At 52.3% G+C, this 21,491-nt stretch overlaps 4 protein-coding genes across 4 annotated transcripts; 3 read left to right on the plus strand and 1 right to left on the minus strand.

The window, feature by feature from the left end:
* Positions 1-786: 786 nt before the first annotated feature.
* Positions 787-7,047, plus strand: EAH_00030580 (calcium-transporting ATPase, putative; the record flags this gene model as incomplete). The annotated part of the gene is made up of 17 exons (XM_013392475.1): positions 787-861; positions 982-1,136; positions 1,390-1,525; positions 1,668-1,904; positions 2,161-2,439; positions 2,728-3,018; positions 3,217-3,539; positions 3,740-3,883; positions 4,019-4,320; positions 4,542-4,709; positions 4,836-5,101; positions 5,372-5,519; positions 5,662-5,966; positions 6,149-6,247; positions 6,436-6,510; positions 6,615-6,717; positions 6,989-7,047. The coding sequence occupies 17 exons, from the start codon at positions 787-789 to the stop codon at positions 7,045-7,047; spliced, it is 3,165 nt and encodes a 1,054-aa protein (XP_013247929.1).
* A 2,183-nt stretch (positions 7,048-9,230) lies between these two features.
* Positions 9,231-11,813, plus strand: EAH_00030590 (hypothetical protein, conserved; the record flags this gene model as incomplete). The annotated part of the gene is made up of 1 exon (XM_013392476.1): positions 9,231-11,813. The coding sequence occupies one exon, from the start codon at positions 9,231-9,233 to the stop codon at positions 11,811-11,813; it is 2,583 nt and encodes an 860-aa protein (XP_013247930.1).
* A 2,685-nt stretch (positions 11,814-14,498) lies between these two features.
* Positions 14,499-16,706, plus strand: EAH_00030600 (hypothetical protein, conserved; the record flags this gene model as incomplete). Its single annotated transcript, XM_013392477.1, has 5 exons — positions 14,499-14,650; positions 14,927-15,014; positions 15,408-15,525; positions 15,767-16,035; positions 16,152-16,706. The coding sequence occupies 5 exons, from the start codon at positions 14,499-14,501 to the stop codon at positions 16,704-16,706; spliced, it is 1,182 nt and encodes a 393-aa protein (XP_013247931.1).
* Positions 16,707-18,514: 1,808 nt separating this feature from the next.
* On the minus strand, positions 18,515-21,151 carry EAH_00030610 (Conserved Plasmodium protein, related; the record flags this gene model as incomplete). The annotated part of the gene is made up of 5 exons (XM_013392478.1): positions 18,515-18,707; positions 18,867-19,061; positions 19,336-19,439; positions 19,640-19,703; positions 19,884-21,151. 5 exons carry the CDS (start codon positions 21,149-21,151, stop codon positions 18,515-18,517), a joined length of 1,824 nt encoding a protein of 607 aa, XP_013247932.1.
* Positions 21,152-21,491: the final 340 nt, after the last annotated feature.

Here is a 21,491-nt window from a genome sequence, read left to right on the forward strand (position 1 = left end):
GGCAAAGCGCCGATACTTACCCGAGAAGAATCGCTTTGAGCGGCTCTGCCAGGTCTCGAAACCCCATATTTACACTTTCCCCATGAGCAACTGAATGGTAGTTGGGCTGAACACGCGGGGAAATTCAGTTATGCGTTCTTTATAACACAAAAATAACTCGCAATATTCCGTTATAGAGTCCATAGCATAGAAGACCAGACTCAAACGGATACTAACGGGGAGGTTGGTAGGCAGTACAGACTAGAAAGTGCACACGGGCTTATCCAGCCCCGTGAACTGCCACCGGTGTCTTGTTGGTCTTAGGCGCAAGCCAGTTGGAGGATACATAGGTAATTGAGGTCGTTTTCACCCCAAGTTCTTTTTCTATCATTATTTTGGGCTTTTTCCCAGAGTTCCAGGCCTACTGTAGTGCCCGGCACTACAAGCAGCAGCCGCGCGACAGCGCCGCTTTCTGCAGGACTTGCGGCAGCAGCCGCCGCAGCCGCAGCAGGAACCGTCTCCGGGAGTGAGCGGAGGTCCCCTTCCTCGAAGTTGTTAGGAATTGCTTTACAGAGAGAAGCAAAGGCAGGAGCGACACCTGCGGTGCTTTTTGGGGCCCCGCGGCCTCGCAGCTTTCCTTGTACAGTTCTGCTGTTCTGGCTGCTGCAGCGCGCGCTTGGGTCTTCCAGCCCATTCTAGGATAAGAGGGGACGAGGCATCGGTGCTGGAGGAGGAGTTCCCTCTGCCGAGTCTCCGCCCCACGCTCTGATTTTGTCTTTCAGTTCGCCTCCTGCGTGTGTGCTGGGGATGGTGGCCACAAGCCCTTCTGAGGGCCGCTGCAGGTCTCTGCAGGAGGCGCCTCACACTTGCACAGTTCAAGAGGTGAGCATCGAAGCAGAAGCAGTGATGATGTCATCCGAAGCAGCAGATGCTGCAGCAGCAGGTGCCGCAGCAGGTCAGATAAGGTATGCCCGCTCGTGCTATCGTTGCTGGTGCTTTCAGGTGCTAGAGTACCATGAGACATCATTGGAATCCGGTTTACCTGCTGAAGTCGTTGCGGAGCGCCTCGAGCGCTTCGGTCCAAATGAATTGCAACATGAAGAAGGGAAGAGCCTTTTCCAGCTGATCCTGGAGCAGTTCCAGGACCTCCTTGTCAGGTAGCAAGCGCCTTGTGTGCAAATGTGTATTTCTCAGTCACGCTAGATATTATCTCTGTCCTCTTCCTCCGCCCACGCGTCTCCCTTGATCCCACATGCGTTTCAGTGGTGCCTGTGCGCCATGGCGGCGTTCTGCCTGAAACTAGCAAAGTTATGGGGTTTGGGTTGCTTCGTTTATTTTGGCCACGACGTTAGGGCCGTCTTCGTGCCTTTTTGTCAGTCGTATGTTTCTTTTGTTTGCTTTGCTCTTCAGGATTCTGTTGGCGGCCGCAGTCGTCAGTTTCGTGTTGGCAGTTGTGGAAGGTGGGGAAGGAGGTCTTGCGGCGTACGTGGAGCCACTTGTGATTCTCATCATTCTCTTCCTCAACGCAGCCGTAGGAGTTTGGCAGGTGCGTGCTTGTTAATGCCTGCTTTTCTGCCGTGGTTGCGCAGCAACAGCAGCAGCAGCTGTGGCTGCTGCTGCTGTTCAAAGTCTCTGCAGCGCTGCAGCGGGTCTTAGAACGCTGTGATTATATGTTTCTTCTGGTGCAGGAGTCCAACGCGGAGAAAGCTCTTGTCGCTTTGAAGCAGTTGCAGCCGCAGCAGGCTCGCGTCTGCCGCTCAGGCACCTGGCGTTGTGTTTCAGCCGCGACGCTAGTGCCAGGTGACCTTGTGGACCTTCGTTGTGGGGACAAGGTGCCTGCGGACTGTCGCGTGGTGGAACTTAAGACGGCATCTTTCAGGGTGGAGCAGAGTCAACTCACAGGCGAAAGCGTAGCCGTGCTTAAGGTAACGCAAATTTGTGCTTCTTCTCTCTTGCCAGAGTGGGGTGGCTGACAATTGCTGGAATTTCTCCTTAGTGGCTATGCGAACCACCGCACCGATAGACCGTGTGGAGGTGCACCAAGTGGCTTTGTTTTGAGATGGGCATAGATGAGTTCCTTAGGGCAAGAAAGACGAGGTGCAGTGGGGAAGCATAGCCGAGTGCTGCAGTGGATGTGCTGCTGCTGCTTTTGCGATGTGATTGCTGTTGGTTTCTCTGCAGGACGTGGAGGCGTTACCTGCATCTATGCGCGACTGCGAAATTCAGTCCCAGCGTTGCCTGTGCTTCAGTAGCACGACTGTAGCGCGGGGAAGGGCCCTTGCAGTGGTGGTGAGGACCGGTATGGCTACGCAAATCGGGCTCATTCAAGCCGCTGTGCATGAGGCTGGGGAGTCGGATGACACGCAGAGTCCGCTGCAGCAGAAACTTGACGAGTTTGGAGAAGCTCTTAGCAAGGTCATCTGCGCCGTATGTGTTGTTGTGTGGCTCATCAACATCGGAGTGAGCCGCCAGTCCCACAGTGTGTAGTCCCAGATTCAGAGTCTGATTCTACTGCTGCTTGTTCTGCTATGCTGCTGCTCTAGAAATGAATTGACCGTATGTATTCTTAATGTACCAATGTAGATATCTTTCTGAGAGCTCCATTGGGCGGGCATTGCCGGAACAATTTAGGCAAAGGCTGTAGAACTAGTGTGGCTTGTATACATTGAGTGATCAATTTCTTCTTTACGTTGATATATGTAATCATATATCGGATGTACTAATCGTAAATTGGTTTTTTGTCTTCAGCACTTCAGCGATGCTGTGCACGGGAGCGCCTTGCGGGGGTGCATATATTACTTCAAGATCGCTGTGGCTTTGGCTGTGGCTGCCATCCCTGAGGGTTTACCTGCCGTTATCACGACCTGCTTGGCTTTGGGAACGCGGAAGATGGCAAAAAAGAATGCAATTGTTAGGAGGCTGCAGAGTGTAGAGACACTCGGATGCACAACCGTCATCTGCTCAGACAAAACCGGCACTCTTACTACCAACGAAATGACATGCGTCAGATTCTGCGTTGTCGGCCAGAGCAGCACAGAGGTGAGGGCGTAGCACCTCTGGTTTCTGCTGCTTAGGTGCATTGTAGTGCAAATTCCGATTGTGCCGAGTGCCTTGTATTGTTTTCTTGCTATTTAATTTTGTTGTGACTGCATGCTCCTTCTCCGATGCAAGCGTGTTGTATCTACAGTGGCAGTATCTGTCTGTGCGCTGGACTCTATCGCCTTTGTGCGGCCTTAGGTCGACGTGTTCACTGTTGATGGCACTGGCTTCTGCGCGACCGGCAGCGTGTCTCGTGAGATGCGGGGCGGGGCGAAGGGCTCCCAGTCGCTGACTGGGCACCAGGCAGTCCTGTCTTGGCTTTGCCGTTGCGCAACCATTTGCAATGAAGCCCACTTGAATGTCGCTCCGGGATCGTCAGAAGGGAGCCACTACGAGCGCATGGGTGAACCCACAGAAGCAGCACTTCTTGTTCTTGTCGAGAAGCTGGGGCTCTTCTCCGATGAACAAATCTCCCGAAGAGCAAACACGAAGCGCACAGCTGCGAATCCGACTCCCTTCTGGTACTTCGCCACGGTAGATGTTGAGAGGCGACAGCCACTAAACTCGGGAGGCCTGGCTGTAGTTTAGGCTTGAGTTTAGGCTTTAATAAGATAGCTTGTCAAGTTCTGTGATACGAGAGTCGATAGGCTGCTTCCACATGGCGTTTAGGCTTGTACCTCTGCAGAGTTCGGGGTATTGTGCGTGTGCGTTTGCTGTCTAGCGATTATTGGAAAGGCGAATACAAGGATTTGGCTACCTTGGAGTTCAGCCGGGACAGGAAAAGCATGAGTGTTCTGTCTCGCAACAGCAAAACGAAGAGAAACGAGCTCTTTGTCAAGGGTGCGCCGGAAACTCTTCTAACAAGGTGGGCCGCGGCGTCAGGAGCACAGCAGATGGTCCCCAGGGTGCCTGTAGCTGTATGAGGAGTAGAGCTTTCTGCTTGCGCAATCTGCATTCAGTTTTAGCTTCTGCCCCCAAGTGTCCTATTGCTTCCTTTCAGGTGCGAGACTATGATGCTCCCGAACGGCGACGTGGTGCCTATGAGTGAAGCTGCACGAAAAGTGGTTCTGACGGACGTCGCTGGGATGGCTCGGGGGGCTCTGCGCACTCTAGCATTGGCTGTTCGTTTGGATGCGGGGCCGCTTGCTGACTATGGGGGAGAGACGACTCAGGCCTCGCGCAGCCTGCTCGAGGACCAGGCAGGATACGCAGCCCTCGAGAGCAGCCTCTGCTTCATCGGTGTCGTAGGGCTCTTCGACCCGCCGAGGCCAGAAGTGGGTAGCGCCATCTTGCAGTGCAGAGGTGAGACGTCGGCGCTGAAAAGAAAGCACTGTTTCTCACAAATGAGTCATTTTAATACCCACGTGGAGGGGTGGTATTTATGGACATCGCGTCACTAGCTTCGAGCTGGAGGCGATACCGCGCGAAGTAGCCCAAAGCATTTGAGCGCTTAGAGGGATGAGGTGAGGTGTTTCTGCGCCGTGCAAGCGTCGAGATCCAGTGTTTGGCGTTGATGATTGCAGATGCCGGCATAAGGGTTGTGATGATTACTGGCGACAACAAGGACACTGCGGAGGCGGTGGCTGATCTGGTGCACATTCGTGAAGGCTTCGATAAGACGTTCCCGTCCTATACTGGAAAGGAATTTGAGGCACTTTCGGCGTCAGAAAAGATGAGGGTTCTTTCTTCTCGTAAGTCGCTCTAGAGTGCATTTGTCTCGTAAAGACAAAGGCGGCATGCAAGGATGAAATAGAGATAAGTTGCTCTCTGGTCGGGTTCAGGAATGGAATGCATGCCTTTGTGTGTGGGCTCTGCAGCGGGTGGCGCAATCTTCTCTCGCACGGAGCCCAAACACAAACAGCTCATAGTCAAGCTGCTTAAGGAGTTAGGGGAGACCACGGCAATGACGGGCGACGGAGTCAACGATGCGCCGGCCCTAAAACAAGCAGATATTGGCGTTGCTATGGGCATAGCAGGCACCGAAGTGGCAAAGGAAGCTTCAGACATGGTCCTGGCGGACGACAACTTCAGCACGATCGTCTCTGCAGTGGAAGAGGGCAGGTCTATCTACAACAACATGAAGGTTAGCATAGTAACCGCGACTAATATTTCGGCTTAATGTGTCCCCTGATTATGGTTTATGGCTCTACCTCCCCACCTTGCGTTTCAATGCGGGCTCTCCTGTGGCTATCTCCTCCGATTATGTTGGCCTCTTTCCGCTTGCTGCTGTTGCTTGGAGGTGGTTGTTAACCTATACGTGCAAATCTCTACATCTGAATGTCTCATGCCTGCCTGTCTTGATGTTTCTAATATACTGGTTTCTTGGATGGGCGATTGCATCCTGGATCTTCAGGCGTTTATTCGGTACTTGATTAGCAGCAACATTGGCGAGGTCGCTTCTATCTTCATGACCGCAGCTCTTGGGGTACCAGAGGGCCTGACTCCGGTGCAACTTCTGTGGGTGAACCTCGTGACAGACGGGCCTCCAGCTACTGCTCTCGGTGAGCTGGGCACGACCTGTATCTGACGAACAGCGAAGTGATTATTGGTCACTTATGCTTTGTGCCATCTCTAAGTTGCGCCAGTACAAGTAGATGCCGCCTTTCACTGGTGAGGCGAGTATGGTACTTGTTCTTCCTGTAGGCTTCAACCCAGCGGATGACGACGTGATGAAACGACCTCCTCGTCACCGCGATGACCGGTTGATTAGCACTTGGATCTTCCTGCGGTATTTGCTGGTTGGGATTTACGTTGGTTTTGCAACAGTGGGCATCTTTGTGTGGTGGTATGTCTTCGGGACAGACCCTGCAGAGCAGCACACTCTCCTTACTGTTCCTCAGCTCATGGCGTGGGGTCGCTGCTCCACGTGGAAAGGCTTTAACCCTGTGCCTGTGTACGGGATGCCTGAGAACGAGCCCTGTTCGTACTTCACCATCGGCAAGGCCAAGGTCAGGGCACACACCACAGGCAGCGGCCGTTCTTAGTTCTAGCGGAATCCAGGGTCATCCTTCTTGTCAGGGGTTTGCATTTGCCCCATCGATTGGGCGTCGCAGCGTCTGCGCATTGGTTGCATTGCGTTGAGGTACCTCAAGGCTTTTTGCATTTTTTGTTGTCTTCTGATCTCCTGCAGGCCAGCACCCTTAGTCTAACAGTGTTGGTCGTTATTGAAATGTTCAATGCATTTAATGCCCTCTCTGAGAATCACTCCCTCTTGCGTATGCCGCCTTGGGTAAGGAATGTCAGAACCTAAGTCAATATTAATCCCATCCTTGTCTTAGTCCTAAATTCAAGCAACTTGAGTAGTGTAGGCTTCACGCTTTTGGGATGTGGTGGCCACTGGAACGTATAGGTCCCAACGCACCGTGTATAGTTTCGCCTACAGTGTCGTCGTAGGTTTTAGAGGTTATTGCGCTTCAGGCAAACCCGTACCTACTCCTGGCGACTGCTTCTTCCCTCATCGTTCATTGCGCCATCCTGTACATCCCCTTCCTTGTAAGTCATTCGCAGTGACAGCAGAGGGAACAAAAATTAGGGAAGCCCTGTTTGTTTCCACTTTTACATGATGGCCTGCCCCGCATGCGTATTTTCTGCTGCAGCGCCGTGTCTTCGGTGTCGTAGAGCTTTCGGCGATGGACTGGGTGTATGTATTACTTTGGTCCTTCCCGATTATTATCCTTGACGAGTTCCTGAAGTTCCTCGGTACGTCATTAGTAGGAGCCCTTGAGGCCTTTTTGTCACAATCTCGTACGAACATTCCTCGTTACCTCGCTTAGCTATGGGGCATCGAGAGTGCAACAGGCCTGCACAGATATTGGTTGGGCCACTCCCATATGTACTGGCTCAAGTACAGTTCACGTTTTGCTTTGTTTGTTGACGATATTGTCGTGGGCAAGGTGGAATGCTTGACTCTGGGGATACCCCCTGTTGAATGGGTTTGCGGTTCGGGTGATCCTACATTTTCTGTGTTTAGGCCGTCGTCACTTCGCTCAGCAGCGCGCTGCTGCTCTCAAGGGTGGCAAGAAGGAATGAAATGTTGCAAGACTTGCGGACTGAATTGTTTAATACGTTTGCACCCCCAGGCGGATTTGGCCGAGCGGGGCCTACTGGTAAGGCCCCGAACGTCCAGTTCGCCTTGAGCGTATGCGCTCGCTAACAGAAATTACTTTGTGTTTTTGCCCCAAAAGTGAGGGGCCCGAGGCTAGCACATAATACAACAGCTCTGCAGGGGCAGTGTCATCGCTGGCAGCCAGCTGCGGCAGCTAGCCCCAATGCAAGGTGGCCGAAGTTCGATCGCTACTGCTAGGAATGGGTAGATAGTTACTTTGTGCCCTGAGGTTGCTCCCACTCATTGCTCACCTTTCTGACAATTGGAGCCAACCCCAAATGTCAGAAAGGTGAGTAATGGGTAGTGAAGCGGCATGAGCCGCGGAACTTGCTTCAAAGGAACGCATGTTGTCTATCATTACATCGTAAAGGAGGCACAGGAACATGAGTTACCTAAGCATCACGTTTGGCCGGTCTGTGTGAAACAGAGCGGCTCAATGAACAGCTTGCACGTCCTTTTGAGGAGCACACCACAGATGAAGCCGAGCGAGTGCGTCTGGCAGGAGGGCGGGAGCTGGATGCCAGCCTGCACTGACAGATAGTTACTAGTTATGACGTGGGCCCATCCCAGTGTATTTTAGCACCACAGGGTGCATGCCCGCCTACAGATGTTGAATATTGAGGAATTTCTGCAGTGCGGCTCAGTCGCTCGTGTGTGCAAACAGGGAACTCGTCAGGTATTTTAGGGGTGTCCGAGCACACCCTTAGGCGGATGAGTGGAGCACGCAAAGTCTCTTCATGTCTTCATCGTCAAATGGCTGTGGAAAATCCTATACTGAATTTGTACGACGATCACGAAGGGTAGAATATTCCGTCAACGCATGCCTGATGCGGGGCATCCAACTACGGTACAAATGCACCTCATAGGAAGGAAGCCAGGTTGAACAAGGGATGACTCTCCAGGGCATGAAAAGAAGAGAAATGTAAGTAGCGGTGAGATGGGGTGCCGATGGCAATCATCCGGAACGAACGAGGTTCCTTTGCAATCTTCGGATGCATATGCGTGCCACTTGAACAATAATAGGCGGCTAGGGTGGTTCATCCTTCTAGTGTTGTTTGTGTGCTTTGTCTTTGCCTTCCGAGATGTATGCGTGACTAGCTGGAGGAAATAATTACTGCCAAACGATAAAAGTGAATTTATCCTCCCTTCGGGCTGCAGGTGCCAGCACTCAGGAACGGCAATCAACTTGTCATAGTTTCTACCCCTCCACGGTTTATATAAGCTAATTAGGCTGTACGAAGATACGATTATGGCCAAGTGGGCCAACTTTCAAACTGTTCAACTCCGTCTCCACTCCGCTAAGGGTAGGGCAGTCGCTGGACACACTTGCATATACTGTCCTCAGCAAGAGAACGCCCCGCCCCCCAAGGGAATGAAAAGACGAAGCAGCTATTAAATAACAACAGTAAAATAATTCGAAAGTGTCCATTAAAAATATGCTTTCATATGACTTCCACTTCCAAAAGGAAACAGGGGTGCTACGTCTAGAGCATCGCCCCCACCACAGCGCGCTCACTCCCCAGAAGGGCTTACCTAGCCTGCAAAAAAAGAAGCATGGAGAAAATGAGGTAATTAACAAAATGAACAACTGGCATTTCACTTGAAACAATAGCATTTCAATGTTGTTGGGGGTATTTTGCAGGCAGCTGCTCCGCTGTGGACCAGTAGCGGGCTGATGACCAGCTGCTGCGTCGCCAGACCACTCCTCTGGGCGTCAGGGCCGCTGAAGGGGGCAATGACGAGCAGTTTTTCTGTTCGTAGAACAGCAATCGGTTTCGCATTTCGCTCGCACGCTGATTTGTCTGTTTAATGGTCTGTAATTCTTGAAGCTATGGTGGGCTGCCAAGGTCACCGCCAAGAACTAAATAAAGAACGAATGGTCCTCTCATCGTCTTCTCTCGCGCTTCTTCCTGCGCGTCTTGCTGCAACTTCAACGTCTGTTCTGAATATGTTTGCTGAAACAATGCAGCCTTACTTTTAAATCGCCAGACAGGTACTATAAACACCTTCTGTTTGTTTTCTTTGACTCACGCGCGGAACCCGCAAGCGCTGCCCTTGCAAGAGTCACCCACCGCTAACAACGCGCTTTGCTGAACACCTCCTCAAGATGGCTTCAGCGGGTGCAGCAAATTTTGCGGCCACTTCTCCTTCAGAGAGGCACATTGGTTCTCCTGCTTCCATACAGCCCCAGGCACTGGAGTCGAGAGCAGCGAGCTCCCCCGGTTCCCGGTCGGTTCTCAGCAACACATCTCGTGCTGCACATGGCAACAGCAGCAACGAGGGTTGCTACCTTGTGACTATGGGCCTCTGTGCCCACGTGCATGCTAAAAACGCTCAGGTTGCAGCAGCTGTGGCGGCGGACGCAGCTGCAGGCGCTGCTACGGATTCTGGCCATTCGGAAGCTGCGAAGATAGGGTCTCTATACATCAGCTCTGTCCCAGCACAAAAGCACCGCAAGCATATCGAGCACGACTCTCATGAGCAGCAGGTGCAACAGCAGCACCAGCAGCTGGCTCCCCATTCCCTGGAGCACGTTTCTCTTCCCCATGGGGCGCAGGCGCACGAACCGCCACCCCATCCGCCCTCTTTTTGCACCATTCACCTCGACAACTCCGACGCTTATGGCGTAGGAAATGCAGCGACGGAGGCGGTGATTGGTGCAGTGGCCAGAGCAGCAGCAGCAGAAATTTCGCTAGCTGCAGCTGAGGCCGGCAACTCTGAGTGCTCCTCCCTATCAGGGGATCCCCCCGAGAGCCCTGACGGTTCTTTGCGGGAGAAAGAGGCAAAAGGAGTAGTGGGGGTTGACTTGCCAGACTTGAAAAACATACCTCTGGCCATCCGCGTGCCTCCGTATAGAGAGCACTTGTTGTACGAGTTGAAACAGCTGCGGCATTTCTGGAAGGTTGATCTTCACCAGCGAGACTGGCGACAGGTCTTCGTTTGCTCGTACTTTCCAAACGCAATAGATCCCGCGTTTCTGACTCTTTTGCGTACCTTCTGCTGCATTACGGTTCTGGTGCTTGAGTGTTTCGCCTCTATTCAGGGGTACAAAGAAGTGGGCAAAGCGCAAATGCTCTACTTCACGAACTGGAACAGTCTTCTCGTGGCTGCCGGATTCCTTTCCCTCACCATCACCTCCATCATTGCATGCATGAGCTTCGCAGCTCCCCTGCAGCCCTGTTCGGGCAGCACGAGCGACCCGCAGCAGCAGCAACCGCGCAGGCGCCACGTGCAGCTACCGCCAGAACCGCAGCAGTACCAGCAACAGCGGCAGCAGAGGCAAACACAGGTTTTGATGAATTCGGTGGAAGAAGCATCTCCAACGTATTCGCTCAACTATATTCAGCCGAATGCCCCAAATGTCGCCTCCCGAGAGAGCAGCACCTGCAGCTTGGGGTTTTCAGCTCTAGAGTTTGTTGCTGTGGACGGTCGGCATCCACGTCCGACGTACAGCAGCAGCAAAGCTGCGCTCCTCCCGTGGTTGGTGCAGCAACGACAGCAACTGCTGCAGCAGCAGCGGCAGCCGCGCGATTCGCGGGCCTTATGCCTGGTTCTGCAAGGGTACCGAGACCTCATGGCTGACAGTCGATGTTGCGTTGAGGGGATCCTCTTGGCCCCGAACCCGAGCAACAAGTGCGTTTCGCGAGTGCAAGCAAGTGCAAGTGAGACGGGCGCTAGCAGACGACTAGCTCGAAAGAGAGCTGTTGACAGGCAGCAACGCAACCGCTCCTCCCCACCAGTTTGCGTGTCCGCGCACGCTCTCACGGCCTGGTCCTCCGGAGCAGCAGACAGCGGGCCCACCTGCTCCACAGGGAGCAGAAACGCGGTATCTTCCGCGTCGATGGAATCAGAGGCACAAGCAGCAGCAGCAGCAGCAACAGCAGCAGCTGCAGCAGCATCACAAAGAAGCGGCTCCACAGCAGCAGCACCCGTGGATGTGCCATGGTTCGTGAAAGTGACGTGGGTAGTTCACAATCTGCAGTTGGTAGCATCACTTGGCGTTGCTGCAGTCTTCTTTTCTCTCTTTAAGGCTGAAGATGTTCAATTCCCTGGATCTTGGGTTACAGTGTGGAAGCACTCAGTGTTGGTCTTGCTTACACTGTTGCATGCGTCGCTTCTCTCCCGAATACCCTGCCCAATGCGGCATATGGGTTACACGATAATTTTATTTTTCTGCTACCTGGTGCTGCAGCTCTGTGTCTTTCTCTTCAAAGTGCCCAACGGGCAAGGAGGAGTAGGGTACGTGTACAAGGTGTTTTGCCTCTCAGAGCCACTGAAGGCGATGATTGTGTTGGCGTCCATTTTCCTTTGCTGCTTCCTTATGCATCTCTTTCTTTGGTCTATATCTCGCAAGAGATGCCTATATGTCGACCCTCCTCCCTCTGTGTCTGTTACCGCGCTGCAGCTCAAGCGCAGCATAAGGTACGCTGCTGCAGCAGCTGCAGCAGCAGCAGCAGCAGAACAAATGGCCAGCGAATCATCAGCAGTCGTTGCTAGTGCAGAAACGCTGCCCAAAGATAGCCTAGTGCGGCTACACCTGCACCAGCACCCCTGCTGCAGCGAGCAGGCATCTACAGGGAACCCGGATGGCCGGCAGAGCGGGAGCAGCGGCAGCATCAAAAGCACGGGTCGGGACGGGCTTCAGAGCGAAGGCAGTGGTGGCCAGCAAGCGCAGGTGCAGACGCAGTGAATAACTGCTGAATTGCAGCAGCCAACTGCTGCTGCAACCCCAAAAAACTAACGCCTCGTGCACGTGTATCATGCATGCATTCGAGGCAGTTGACTTGCCAGCTGCTTTGTGCGTAGCTGTGAGGCCTTGGCAAATGAATATGCATACCTTTTGCAGTCGCCATGCATGCCTCCAGGGGAGCCTGAGGGCATGCATATGCTTCAAGAGTAGGTGCTGCTGTTGCAGCAGCACGGAGGCCATGACAGGTACATGATTCGGTGCTAATCTATAGCAGCAACGGCACCGCTTCTGCCTCGGGGAGGAATTGACTGTCCTTTCCAGGCTTTGCGGGTGTACCAGCAGTTGCTGGTGCGTCTGCGCTTGCAAGCTGTTGCTGCATATAGAGACAGCATTGGATGTAGGTGCGAGCAGAAACTGAAAGCATGATAATGTTACGGGCAGCTCTCTGCCCCCAACTACAGTCAAAGGCAACTGGTAATTGTGCATTCTGCACGAATACTAGAAACTTTCGCAAGCAAACAACGCCGAGCTGCACATCAGCACAGCACACTAGCTTAGCAGCCTTAATGACGCAGCAACAACTAACGGCAGCGAACAAGGAAAAAGAAGTGGAGACAGTAGCGAGGAATGTGCTGTTTGTACCTCCAGTTAACCTTATATAAGGCCCTCTGCAGGCCAGAACACGCCGAAGCGGCACAGTAAAGGGGCAAGATAGGGCGGGTCCTTCTTTGTCGTCGTATATTCATGCAAACAGGCTCGCCGTGTTGTCTGCTGCAGCACTTGGGTTCCCTACTATCTTGGAATATTGTATCTCTGAAGTGCACAGATAGATCTGTCACCATCAGATCAAACAGGCTAGACACGGCAACGACTGCTGAGTACTATGCATAGTGCACGCTATATTTGGCGTCAGAAGGGCGAAGAGTAGATGCATATCCACCTACCGAAAGGCCGGTGATGTAAACTCGGAAATGAAACGATACACTGAAGCAGTCCCACGTAAGGTTGTTCTCAAGGTTTCTTTAGTAAGCAGCTCTGGAGAACCTTCTTCCTTGTGAACAAAACACTGCAGACACTAGTTGTTTGTTCCGGAATTTAAACACCAAATCTTACGCACATCTCCTCTGTTGTCTCCCTGCAAAACTGTAGCCAAGATTCCAAAAAGAGAAACCCATGCGGTTTTTTCCAACAAACTTTCAGGGAAGCATAACCATGCAATGCACAGCTTATGCACAAGCAAAACAACTAAATCGCTGTACACACACACACACACACACAGCGACACACACAAGCCAACACACCATATCTAGGCCACCAATGTATACTTATTAAGTATATATTTGATATATGCACGCTACATATATATACATTTATGTATTTCTTCTGGGTCTGTATGTATTCCAATATATATATATATATATATATATATATATGCATATATATATAAATTGTCTTGCACTGTTACACATCCATCTTATTGATCCTAACGGATACGTCATATTACTGTCCGAATATGGATTAGCAAGAAAAGGCGAATAAGAGAAGGGCATTTCAAAGCTATTGCAGCTAAAGGGGCCTTGGGGGCCCCGATCGCATGCAGCGTTCGGGCGTCTGGGGCCCCACAGCGGCAATTCATCTTTTTCTGAAAAATGATTAGAGAATTTAAGATTTAATTTATTTGGAATTTTTTATTTAAATAATTCAAATGTATATCTTCCTTCCTTCTTTTTGTCGCGCCGGCCTCGATAAGAGCGACGAACTCCGATTGACTTCCGCAGCTCATGGAACGAAGAAATGTTTTGTTTCTAGTTAATGAAATATGTTTTTATTTATTTGTTGGGTTTTAATACGAATACGATGACAGACACCTGAAAGGCAGCAGCTGGCTGTTGGCTGCTGCCTGCCCCGTTCAGTGTTTTGCATTTCATATTTTATGAAGTTGAATTTTTCCGTTCTCCATCTCTGCGATCATTGGGTTTTTAAAGCCTCCGCTTTGCATATCTTCATTTGTGGCATTGATTGCTGATGCATATTCCTTTCTCTTGCTTTGACTTGTCTTCTTACTGAAAATATCTAAGATGAATCTCATTCTGCTGCACAAGGAGGACCTCGTAGTGGAGGGCGGCGAGGCGTTTGCTGTCCTCAAAGGCCGCCGCCACCGTCACTGCCAGCAGGTTTTGAAGGTTGGGGTGCGTCTATAAGCTGACTGAAATGTTTTCTTTCCTCATTGCTGCTGTTGTTGCTGTTGTTGATTATATGCCGCCGTATTCATATACTCTTCTCTTGTTTCGATTAGCCTCTTCTGCAGGTCTTCTATTCGTTTATTTTGTTTTCTTTGACTCGTGTGTCTTACGTTGCGCGGGTGTATATGCTGGCCGCTTGCGGGCTTTACTCAAAACCCTCTTGGGCGTTTTTTCCTTCTGTTGGTCTGTCTACCTATATGTCTTCCTCTGCCTCTGTCCTCCTTTCGATTTTCCTCTTTCTACCTCTCCACCTTCTCCACAGCAGAGCTGCCTGCGTATCCTTCTTATGAGTTCTATCTTCTCCCAAGCACGCGCAAGGAGTGGTTAGTTCGTCTAATGCGTTTCCTTTGTATATATATATATATATATATATATATATATTGGCTGTTGCCTGGTTGAGCCCCTCAAAGCGGTATATGTACACTGCGGAGAGCTGAGTGCAATGAGATTACACGTAAAAAAGAATTACTTATTTTTGCTGCAGGTTGGCAGCCGCGTGCGTGTTGGGGTGGCCGCTGCGGGAGTGGGGGAGGCCGAGGTGGTCTCCTGCGAGGCGCAGCAGACTCAGCTCAAGTTACTGCAGCGAATGGACTTGTAAGATGCTGCATATATACAGTCCATACATATATGTATATATATGCATGCATCACATCTGCTTACAGGTGCTGGAGCATGCACGCAGGCAGCTAGTTTAGGTTTTGCCTGCTGGCCGCTGCATCGAAATATCTTAATAATTACGGTGAACATACATGGCACACGAGCTGCTCAATATAGTGCATTTTTGCTGTATGCAGCTCCTTTAAAGAGGATTGCGTAGATGCTGCGTCCGCATACATGCATGCATGCTGCTTGCTGCGTGTGTTTGTTCAGGGTAGATGCTAAACCGCCTTGGGAGAACCTTGAGGTGGACCTTCTCCTCGCAATGACGCGCCCTAAGGTGCTCGAACGCATATTGCAGGTAAAACCCGTGGATTCAACAGCAGCGGCTGCTGCTGCTGATGCTGCTGTTGTTGTTGAGGCTAGGGGCGCAGGCGGTGTGCATGCCTCGATCCATGCATACCTATAAATGGATGCATGCGTCCATACATGTACATGCAAGCATATACATGCATGCATATATATGCATAAGTATGCATAAGTACATAAGCACAAGCACATATGCATACATATACATCCACCCATGCAAACATGCATACATACGTGCATGCATACATACATTCATAGCATGTGTAACGTGCATAACATACGTGCATGCATGCATGCACACACTCATATATACCTATATGGACTTGTATTCTGTAGAGTACATGCACAAGGCCTGCATGGTTGTTGCTGTATTTGTGTGCTGCAGCTCTGCGCTGTTGTGGGGGTTCGACGAATATTTTTGGTTTGTGCTGCGCGGACGGAGAAGGGGTTTTTCTCTTCTTCTCGATTGGCTGCTGAGAACCTCCTGGAACAGCTGCTCTTGGGTGAGCCGTTGCTGCTGCGCTCTGCTGCTGCTGCTGCTGCTCCTGCTGCTGCTGGTGGTTCATTCGGTGCTACCCCTTTGGAAGGGGAAATATTCTTCTGCTGCGCCGGCTATTACGTGGCAGCAAACGAAAGCAGCAGCAGCAGCAACGTCGACAGTTGTGTTGCACACGGCTCAGCAGAAGCAGCAGCAGGGGGCTGCTTCTTCATATTATTTTTTTAGTTCCTTTTGCGCACCCACAGGCTTAGAACAAGGAATGGTTACCCGCCCCCCCGAGCTGCATGCGTTTGCTTCGTGGGAGGGCTTTCTGGCGGCCACTGCTGCTGCAGAAGCGTCCCCAGCAGCAGCAGCAGCAACAGCAGCAACAGAAGAAGCGCAAGAAGCGGACGCGGAGAGGAAAGAACAAACAACAAGACCCACTGAAGATGCTGGCGCTTTTGCGCATTATTTGCTTCCCCCGCTGCGGCTAGTCGCTCACCCGCACACGGAGGCGACCCTTCCCCAACTACTTGTGAGTTTTGAATTCTTTGCTTTGATGTTGCTACTGCTGCTGCTGCTGCTGCATGCGCGCGTCCAGTGGCTTCTTGGTTAGGGGGCATTTGTCTTTCTTTCATGCGTTCCCTGCAGCTACGGCCTGTTGCTGAAGCAGTTAGTCCACAGCAAAAGCAAGACGACCAGCGGGGGGAACAGCAGCAACAGCAGCAGCAGCAGCAACTGCAGAAGCAGCGGACGGGTGTACTGCTAGCTGTTGGTCCTGAGGGCGGCTGGATACCGTCTGAGATGGAGTTGTTGCAGCAGCAGCTGCGGTGTCTGCCCTTTCGCCTGACAGACAAAGTACTTAAATGTGAGACGGCTCTCACTGCCTGTCTGACGCAGTTGACGCTCTGCTACGAGGACCCAATCTTCCAGCCACTCCTACGCTTTCCAGATCAAATCTACGCAGCAGCAGCAACTGCAGCAGCAGCGGCAAAAGCAGGAGCTGCAACAGGGTCTGAGGGGGCAGAGGCACTCATCTCTCCTGCAGCGGAGCGGCGAGAGGCCCACAGACGCCAGGGAGAACGAGAAATACTGAGAGCCCCCGGGGGCTTCCTCATGAGTTTTCCTCGCAGATACACAACCCGCAGAGACCATAAGCAGCAGCAGCAGCAACAACAGCAGCAAGAGGAGCATGACTCTGAATAGGCACTTAGGCTGCTGCAGATGCAGTAGGGCCCGCTGCGGTAGTCGGTATCCTTGAATATGGCAGTAGCAGTGGCAGCTGGCGGTTGCGCAACAGCAGCAGCAGCAGTTGCTGCTGGAATTGCAGCAGCACTTTTTGGCACAGCTGATGCAAATGCGCCTGCTCTAGCTGTTGAGACAGCCAGTGGCAGCACCGTCTAGTTGCTGCAAATACCTCTGGATGCATGCAGCCCCACGGGTCTCTTTGCTGTCAGGTGAAGCAAAAACGTTGTTGGAGAGAACACGAGAAACGCATAAATGGGCGAACCGCTCGGTGTTTATGCAGAAGATGGGTCTTCACAGAGGTGTTTTGCAAGAGTGGCATGCCTGCTGCTACCGCTGCAGCAGGCATGCCACAGCTACCGCTGGTGCCCCTACTGCTGCTGCTGCTGATCTTATGATATTACTGCTGCTGGTGCGCGCGCCGCAGCAGCAGCGATTCTTGTCGCTTGTATCACATTAAGGCGGCCTTTAGGTGAGCAGGTTTTTGCTGGGTTTTGCTGGAAGAAGTTGGCTGCTCTAAACACTCTCACAACTGCAAAACTTGAATATAAAAAGGACGCGAGGAGAGCAGCAAGTGGCGTTGTGAGTTTCGGGTCAGCTAGCACGGCATAGGCAGCAGCAGCAATATGTAAAAGGGGGTTTTCTGCTACTTTGTTGGTGTAAGTGAATAGCTAATAGCTGAGCTACATACACACGCACTTCGAGCCAAACTGAGAGGCCTCACGAGGCTTTGCGAATATCCAGAAACGTGCCCAGAAGTCTTTCTTCGGTAGATACACCAAATAATTAAAATCGCATGTTTCTTATCTAAGCTGTTAATTAAACCCAATCTGGACGACGAGGGTATCGATCCCTCTACCTCTCGCATGCTAAGCGAGCGCTCTACCATTTGAGCTAGACGCCCTTGTGCCGCCCCCTCCCACAGCTTTCCTGATTGATGGCGGAAATATTTCATTAAAAATTAAAGACAATTACAGACAAATTCTTCAAGACCGTTGCCGGGAGTCGTGCCAGTTAGTTGTTCGGGCTGTACAGACATCCTCCTTTGATGGTTTAAGTCTAGCGCCTGCAGTGTACAGACAAAGGTATAGACAGCGCAGCAGAAGATCAACGAAACAGTGAATCTGTTGCTTCCTTTAGCCCTCAGCGCACGCTGCTGCAGCAGCAGCAGCAGCAACCACCAACGGCAAACAGCAGCAGGCGGCACAGAGCAGCCGCAGCAAGAACCAAGCAGCCAGGAAGGCAGCATCTTTGAACAGCCTCCGCAGCTGCGACCGTCAGCAAAGGAATAAACAACAGCACACAATGGCAGCAAACAGCACCAAGGAACGAACCACAGCATCAAACAGCAGCAGCAACAAACCGCACCACGCATCACCAACAAATGACAGCGAATATCAACAGCGAACAGCGGCAGCAAATAGTGCAAAACTACCAAAAGCAGTAGCAAGCATCAAGCAGTAAAGTACAACAAACAGGAGAAGCGGAAATGGCGCCAAATAACAGCAGCAGCAGCAACAACAACAACAGAAAACCAGAGGCGATCGTAGACCCTGTGCTGCTGGCTCCCAATAAGACCCCATATAAAGGTTTGCTGCGTTGATTCCCCAAAAAAAAAGAATATAATTATTTGAGTTGCAACGTGAAAAGAGTTTATTGGCTGCTGCTGCTGCCCTTTGTGTTGCTGCTGCTGTTTGTGCTGCTGCTGCTGCTGCAGGCAGCATGAGCAAACACAAGCGTGTAGGCACTGCCTGTTGCTATGAAATGAATCATGGACACTGCTCTTTGTGTTTCTCCTGCAGCTGCTGCAGCTGCTGCAGCACCAGTTGCTGCTGTTGCTGCAACTCATCTCCTTGCTTGCCAGTTGGTGGCAGTAGCGGCAAATCTTCATCAAACCCTTCGTGCTCCTGTTGCTGCTGTTGCTGCTGCTGCGCGCTCCTGCTGCTCCACACGCGCTCCACGCTGCATGCAGCAGACACAAAAAACAATGCCTGCGTTTAGCTTCCGCTGCAGAGGAACAATAGCAGCAGCAGCCATTCCAGCCACAGCAGCAAGCGCCAACTAAGACAAATAGACAAACAAGAAAAGCAAACGGCTGCAGCACCAGCTACCCAAACGCACTCATAGAAATCTCTTGCTGGTGCTGTCATGAGGTGTACAGACACTGGACCGAGGCAGGCAACAAACCACTCGCTGCTGCTGCTGCTCCTCCGTGCAGTGTTCCGCCTTGTGCTGCCGCTCGTGCTGCTGCAGCTGTCAGAGACAAGTGGTATTTCCAGGGACTTTATTATCGACCGCAGCAACCGCGCCACTCTCCTGCAGGCACAGCAGCGGCAGCAGCAGCACCAACAACAGCAACAATAACAGCAGCAGCAATAACGATAGCAACAGCAGCAACAATAACAGCGCCACCAACAACAACAACAGCAGCAGCAGCAGCAAGAAAAGCAAGAGCAGCACGGGTTTGTCCGTGCAAACAACACGCCAACCCATTGCTGCAAAATGCAGCACGATGCATGGGTCTTTTTGAGCCGCAGTGGCAGCAACAGCAACAGCAACAGCAACAGCAGCAGCAACAGCAGCAGCAAACCTGCAGTGAGCCGCTGTTCCGCAAGTGCCGACGAGGGCAACAAGCCCCAAGTCTCTTCGATTGAGAGCCTCGAGATTTAAACAGACCACATCCTTGACGCCTTCCTACAGCAGCAGCAGCAGCAGCAGCAACAGCAGCGGGGAATTCAGTCTGGTGTCATCAAGGTCAGGGTTCGATAACCACAGCACTAGCGACTACGGGCAACAAAGCTGCAATAAGTCGGCTGCTCAAACTGCTGGTGCTGCTAGGGCTGCTGTTGCTGTTGCTGCTGCTGATGCAGCAGCAGCTGCTGCTGCTGCTGTACCTGCGCAAGGAGAGACATGAATTCTTCCAAAGACGGATATTGGCCCTTGCGGAACTCCATGTCCCTGAGAAACACCAATACACCAAACAGATCAGTCAGCAAGCAGTTCCTGCTGCTGCTGCTCATGCACACGCTGCTGCTGCTGCTGCGGCTGCTGCTGAGACTCATGCATGCGCGGCTGGGGCTACTGCCACGCTGCTGTTACTGCTGCTCGTACTGAAAGAGCGGCAAACGCAGCGCACACTGCGCTGTGATCTGTGGCTGCAAGGTCGCGTACACTGGAGGTGCAGCAGGAGCAGCTGCAGCAGATTCAGGTGTATCGGCAACTGGCCACCTGAAGCCCTTTGGCTGCTTATATACGGGATTGAAATATGCTCTCCAATCCTCTTCAAGCGTCCTTGCAGCATCGTCCCACTCCTCTTCTTCAGCAGCAGCAGCATCGCCAGCCTCTGCTGCTGCTGCTGCTGCTGTTGCTGCTGCGTGCTTGCCCCGCAGATACTGCTCAGCACGCTGCAGCAGCAGCTCCCGATTGTCCCTGTAAAACCGCTGTGCAGGAGTGAGGCTTCCTTCTTCTGCATCATTCCAAATAAAACCACCTCCTTCGTCTTCCGCTGCTGCTGTTGCAGCTGCTGCTCCCCCTGCTGCTTGAGGCTGCGCTGGTGCTGCTGCTGCGGCGGGTGGTGCTGCTGCTGCAGTCACGTGGGGCGGTAGCAAAGCTTCAAATGACTGCTCAAGCGCTGAGCGCAGCCCTCCTTCTTTTGTTTCAGCAGCAGCAACAGACTCTAGGAAGCGCTGCTGCCTGTCTGCTGCAGCAGCAGCAGCAGCGGAAGCCTCTGCTGCAGCAAGCATCTCCTGCTGCTCCTTCGACAGCACAATCTCGGCATGCGCCTGTACAGGAGGAGACCCGTCACTGTCATCGCCTGCATCCACGATGATGCTCTTAACCCTCTTGCTGCTGTTGTTGCTGCTGCTGCTGCTGCTGCTTGCGTAGCTGTTGGGACAGCTTTCCTCTGCTGCCTGGAAGGAAGACGAGTAGGGCTCCTCAGGCACCTCCTCACCGCCTTGTAGGTTGTTGCTGCTGCTCTCATCAGCTGCCTTCTCAACAGCAGCATCAGCAGCAGAAAGTTCTGCAAGGACGCGCTGTAGCGGCTGGGGGTCCCGCAGTACGGAAAACCAACGGCGAGTGCTGCAGTTTCTGCTGCTGCAGTGGCAGCAGCAGCAGCAGCAGCAGTAGTTCAGCCACACACCTCGCGAGGCACTGCAGATGCTTTTGATGTTGCAAGTGGCGACACCCCCTGCTGCTGTTGCTGCTGCTGCTGTCGCCGCTACTGCTGTTGGCGTAGCTGTTCTTGCTGCAGCGGATGTTGCTGCAGCACGATTGTGTTGCCGCCACAGCCTCACAGTACTATGGCTTGCTGTCATGCAATACCGTGTGGCCCCTCCCTCACTTGCAGGTGCAGCAGCAGCAGCTGCTGCTGCTGCTGTTGCTGCTACTCTTCCTGTGCACAGCATCTTCTGAGCTGCAGATAGACCTCGCGCCCGTCATTCGCATATGTCTCGGTACGAGCCTTCTCCAGAAGGACGCCGAGGAGGTGTCTGTATAAAAACTTTCCTATCCTGCAGCGATCTGTTCGCTGCTGCTGCTGCTGCTGCTGTCGATATGCCTGCAGCAGGAGCTGCTGACTAACGTATGCCCCTCTTCTTCTAACACAAAGAAGGAAATACCCTTAATAAACAATAAAAATCGCGTTTGTCCTTTTTTCTGACGGAGCAATTACCACTTTTCTCTTCTGCTGTGGCAGCAGCCCCAGCGACAACGGAAGCAGCATGCATGCATGCATGCATGCATGCA

Source organism: Eimeria acervulina, genomic scaffold, assembly GCF_000499425.1.
Source record: "Eimeria acervulina Houghton genomic scaffold, Eah_scaff283, whole genome shotgun sequence".
NCBI classification, from domain to species: domain Eukaryota; phylum Apicomplexa; class Conoidasida; order Eucoccidiorida; family Eimeriidae; genus Eimeria; species Eimeria acervulina.